Below are 5,205 nucleotides of genomic sequence, written 5' to 3'. Positions count from 1 at the left end.
CCAATCTCTCAAAATAAACTCAAAGGAATTGATAACTCTACAACTTCTCAGATTAGTAAACCTATTTATTCCCATCCAGTACATTTACCGGACGATGATGATGAATCCCAAGAATTACCTACTCAAACTGATTTCGAAATTACACCTCAAATCAATCCTCAATTAATGACAATTAAAAAAGATTTTACTCCTGATCTCGATAAATTACTTATTAATTTTAGATCAAAGGAAAATAGAACTCAAAGACATGCTTATTGTACTAAATATGATTCTGTTCAACAAAAAAGAAAAACTAGAAAATTGTATGATCTTATGATTGAATATGGTATGAAAATGCCTTTCTTTGAATACATGGACAAATATTACAAAAAGATTAATACAATCACCAAACATAAATGGAAAACTTCTCCAAATACTTCTGTTAGTTCTAGTCATCCTCCATTAGAAAATATAATTCTTAGTCATCAAGGTTCCGATGTCCCAGCCTCTCCTTTTAAATTACCTGGTAATGATACTGAAATTAAAAAAGTTATTGAACAAAATAATTATACTAATCAATGTTTAAAAACAATTGGAACGCAATTAGATAAAATTGAAACTCATTTAGATTCAACTATTGTTACATCTGCAACAAAAACATTAGATCAACCTTTGCTTAATCTCCCTAGTAATCGATCCAAAAGAACTAGTTTAGTTACCAATGATCATTCAACTGTTAAAGCCATAGAACAATTACTTACCAAATTAAAATACAAAAAGTAACTTACAATTACAATCATTGCAGTTGCAAGAATCTTAATTAGGTTACAGACAGAAGGGTTGATTTTCACTCAGAGCTCCCAGATTTTTTAAGAAATGAAGAATATTCGAATGAATACATTTGATTACAATATATAGAAAAGAAAATTAACTATGCAACATGTGATTTGGTTGATTGATCGAAGGCAGCTGGCAGCATTGGAGACTGAGTAGAGCTGTCGGTTGCTTTCGGCTGATTAGTTGAACAATTGAGCAGCTTTAACAAAAGTTGATTGAGTGAATAGTAAAAGTGAACAGTAACTTTTACTATTCATCACTTTCGGTGGAACATGTGATTAAATGAATCAATATAAATACAAATTGACAGCTTTTCTCAAAAAAGTATTGATTGAAGCTAATTTGTATCTATATGGATTAAGTTTACAGGATAGTCCTGTTGAATCAATTTGTGTGTCATTTTGATTTCGTAATCCATTTTCTTCCTTCTGCATTCTGCTTGTTGCTTCCACGTTTATAATATATATATTTGTCATTTTATTTCATAAAAAAAATTGAAAATTTATTGAGAATTCAAGATTTTACAATAACATTAGATTTTTGTATAACTAGGTAAATTTAAAACTTTTAAATATCATTGTGTTTTTTATTTTTATCATCTTTCTATCCCATTAGACCATTATTGCTTTTTGTTAGTTTGTTAATTGTAATTCAATTAATTGAAAATGAAAGCTTAATGTAACTTTTCATATATATTATAGTTAATTTGTTATTACTATAGTTGTATATAATAGCATAATATATAAGGATAATCTCTAAATATAATTTATGTTTTTTTATGTAATTAAAATAGTCCATCTTAATTATATATAGAAAAGTTAGATGGTTTCTTTTATCTCTAAAAAATCCAATCTATTTTTTTTTTTTTTTTTACTTTTTAATTTTTTAAATTGAAATAGTCCATCTTAAAAGTATATAGAAGAGTTAGATGATTTATTTTATCTCTAAAAAACCCAATATATATATTTTTTTACTTTTAAATTTTTTAAATTGAAACATCAATTGTTTATGTCTATAAAACAAAATTGATAAACACATATAAAAAATCTACACATTTTTTTTTTCATTTTTTAATATGTAGGATATTTACAAATGGAAAATATTTGACACCCCAAATTTTTTTTCTATAATCCAACTTAGTGATGTAGGTATAAGTGTCAATTTTTATATAAATATGAGAAGAGAATTAATTAAATTATACATTTCAACCAACTATATACTCAAATATTGACTATTTGAAGATGTTATTTCATTATAATTCTAATTAAGAGAATTTTCAACCCTTAATATATTTTTTTGTCAAATTATAATTTGATAAAAATTTAAAAAAATAAAACATTGAAAATTGTTTTTTCCATCAAAATTGGTGAAAAGAAAAAAAATTAGGATAATAATGAAAGTTCTTTTAAAATTTGATAAAAAAAAAAATCAATGAAAAAGTTAAATTAATTCATATCAAATCAAATCAAAATTTTTATTCAAATTTAAAACCAAACTAGATTAAAAAAAATTAAAACAAAATGATGAAAGTTTGAAAATATTTTGAAACTTCTATTCATAAAGAATAGAAATCCGTGTGTGTATTATATTCGTATTGCATTTTTAATTATGAAATTGAAATTTTTTTTAAAAAAATGTAACTTAAATTATTGAATTAATAATAGAAATATCATATTAATTATTGTTAAATATCACATCGCTTTATATTTAATAATAAAATTATATATTTGTTTTAATTATAACTTTTAAATTTGTATATTTTCATAACAAGAAAAGGTATGTAATAACTCAGTTAATCTCATTTAATCAGGTTTAACTTTTTTTAAATACAAATTATCAAAATTGCACTAAATATATTTATATATATATTTTTTAATTTTTTTAAACTAATAATTTAAAAAGTTATAAACATAAAAATTAACTTATAAATTTCATGTATACCACAATATAAAATATTAAATTATTTCAAGATAATTATAATGATTTTTTTTTTAATTTATAAAGCACGGGCTACCACTAGTTTTTGATAAAGTGAAAAATAAAAATAAAAAATCACATACTTCAAAAACTTATTTAAAAAAAAAAAAAAAAAAAAGAGTGGGTGACGGGAGGTGATTGCCTGCCACCAGAGATCATGGGGCCACCGGAGGAGGCCACCCGTGACAATGGTTGGAGGAGGTTTTCTACGATGGTGGCCAGATATGGTGAGGCTAGAACATAGGTGCTTGTCATGAATAATTCAAAAATTGAGTACAATATCATTGACCATGTAATAAGCTTCACATTCAGGAAGTTTCGCAGAAAGCACACCAAAACATACAAAGAAGAAGAAAAGAAAAAGCTATGGCTACACGAGGAAGGTGATGCCCTGAATTTACATGTTTGATTGTTTGTCACAGAGTTTGAACATAAAGAAACAATGCAGATATCAACTTTAAGCAACGTACCAGGTATTGATAACTGATCCAATTTGACCCAATGTGAGCTGATCCTCGGACTAGTTGCACTGCAGTGAGCTAAACCAAGCATAACAGCCTTGGATAATCAGAGGTATAGCATATAGCTCACACTGAGAGATGTATTTCAGCCCAACAAATTGCTAAGTATAATAGGACATATCGAGCCATTCATGAATTTAAATTTCTTTTTGTCCTCCAACATGTCAGCAACACTGACTATTCTTCTTACTTCTGAGGCATTCTAACCTAAAAGTTCAACCATGTCGATGAATGCTGTGACTAAATTTCCTTTCTAATCCTTAGAGTGATCTAAGAGCTCAAAGGGAGCTAAAGATTGCTCGGGTTAGAACTTGTACGGTGTTGCCCTTGGTTGGGTCTTGCAAGATCCAGGCCTCGCAATTGTGACCAAAACAAACCTGCCATCAAAAAACTAAAAAGAGAACCATTTTCTAAGTCCAGAAAGTCATCTTTTAGGACAAATTGCTGGTATCTATCGAAATATAATTGGCGACGCTTCACACCTTTCCATTCATCTCTTTGACAGCCATTTGAGCAGATTCCATGCTGGTAAACCATATGTATGCAAATCCCAAAGGCTGCTTACTTTTTTTATCAGTTACAATCTTAACTGCACGATACCAAATAACAATTTACATAAAAGTAACCAAGTTTATGAGTTCATTCTTGAAGTTTCTTCAAACACAACTCAACTAGAAAGCATACAAGAGCAAAAATTCACCTCGGCTGACTTCCCCAAACTGCGAAAATGCTGTATTTAATGTCCCCTCGGATGTCGATTGTGGCAGTCCTGCATGAATTAATTCATAATCCTCAAAACGATACCTATTTAATTATTTTATTTTAATTTATGTTCCATGACATAAATCAGGTTTTCAACACAACCTTTGTTCTCCAATCTTCTCACCTACACTCCTAAATATGTTTAAATATGATCCAACCATTACAATAATTCCAAACTTCACATAGCCATGTAATATCAATCTAAAAATTCATTCCACAATGTCAAAATCTCCACATTCAGGATATTGTTTTCAATGCAAAAAATTTGTGAGACAATTGTCTTGTGTATAATCAAGAATTGAAATGAGATGAAATTAACACTGGCAATAATGCATGAGAAGCACAACAATAATTTGTAAGCAAACAGTGATAGAATTGCATACCCTTTACGAAGATTATCGTGAAAGGAGATTTATTGGACTCCATTGAAGAGCTCGACCTCGACCTCGAGCTCGTGCAACAATGGAACCTCTGAAGAGATGGGTTAGGGTTTGAGAAATTGGGTGATGCAGAAATGGATATTTTTGAAATCCTAGAGATGTTTATTGTTGAAATTAGGTTTTCTGATACAAAGGGTTTTGAAATTGCAGAATTTTTGTGGCATTGAACAGGAGAGATTGGGGATGTAGATGGTGACCAAAACAGAGCCATTAAGAAACCCTAGCTCCAGATGCACTTATCAGAGTAGGGTGTTCTTACTACAGTACCAAGAGTTTCAATTTTGAAAGAACATAAGAATATGAAATTACCAGAATGCCCTTGATGTTGGGTGTTGTCATGGTTGCGGGCCTTCAGAACCAAAGGTCCACAAGAGAATGGAGGGAATTGCAATGGTAGACCTATGGGTTGGGTCCTATTGGTTCAGTTGTGGATCAGACAAGCCCATTTTGCTTCACAATATTCACTTATTGGGCCTCTATTGATAATGATTTTTAATAAAGAGTAATACTAAGGATCTCAAATATTTTATCAAATATTCTACTATGGCCAAGTTTGGCATCTTTCTAAAAAGTTAAAAAGTTAAAAAGTTATTTAAAAAGTTCAAAAGTTATCACTATTTATCAAAAAAATATATATGAAAAAAATAATTTTCCACACATCTATACAACTCAGCAATCATGACAAAACT

The 5,205-nt window shown here is 29.0% G+C and overlaps 1 protein-coding gene across 3 annotated transcripts; it reads right to left on the bottom strand.

The window, feature by feature from the left end:
- Positions 1-290: 290 nt before the first annotated feature.
- On the bottom strand, positions 291-4,925 carry LOC114295012 (RNA-binding (RRM/RBD/RNP motifs) family protein). Of its 3 annotated transcripts, none has more exons than XR_014333683.1 (5): positions 4,460-4,778; positions 4,015-4,083; positions 3,797-3,903; positions 3,264-3,705; positions 291-514 (listed from the first exon to the last, which is right to left on the bottom strand). XR_014333683.1 is itself a non-coding variant. In XM_028239179.2 (4 exons), the coding sequence occupies exons 1-4, from the start codon at positions 4,725-4,727 to the stop codon at positions 3,619-3,621; spliced, it is 531 nt and encodes a 176-aa protein (XP_028094980.1). In that variant the 5' UTR covers positions 4,728-4,925; the 3' UTR covers positions 3,052-3,618. The 3 variants fall into 3 exon arrangements, 1 of the variants encoding a protein (XP_028094980.1); XR_014333684.1 differs by having other exon boundaries at positions 291-502; XM_028239179.2 differs by lacking the exon at positions 291-514 and having other exon boundaries at positions 3,052-3,705; positions 4,460-4,925.
- Between the last annotated feature and the right edge of the window lie 280 nt (positions 4,926-5,205).

This window comes from Camellia sinensis, chromosome 6 (genome assembly GCF_055761805.1).
Source record: "Camellia sinensis isolate YWXY chromosome 6, ASM5576180v1, whole genome shotgun sequence".
Lineage (NCBI taxonomy): Eukaryota > Viridiplantae > Streptophyta > Magnoliopsida > Ericales > Theaceae > Camellia > Camellia sinensis.
The sequence above is the reverse complement of the archived record's forward strand: the minus strand, read 5'-3'. Positions and strand labels throughout refer to the sequence as shown.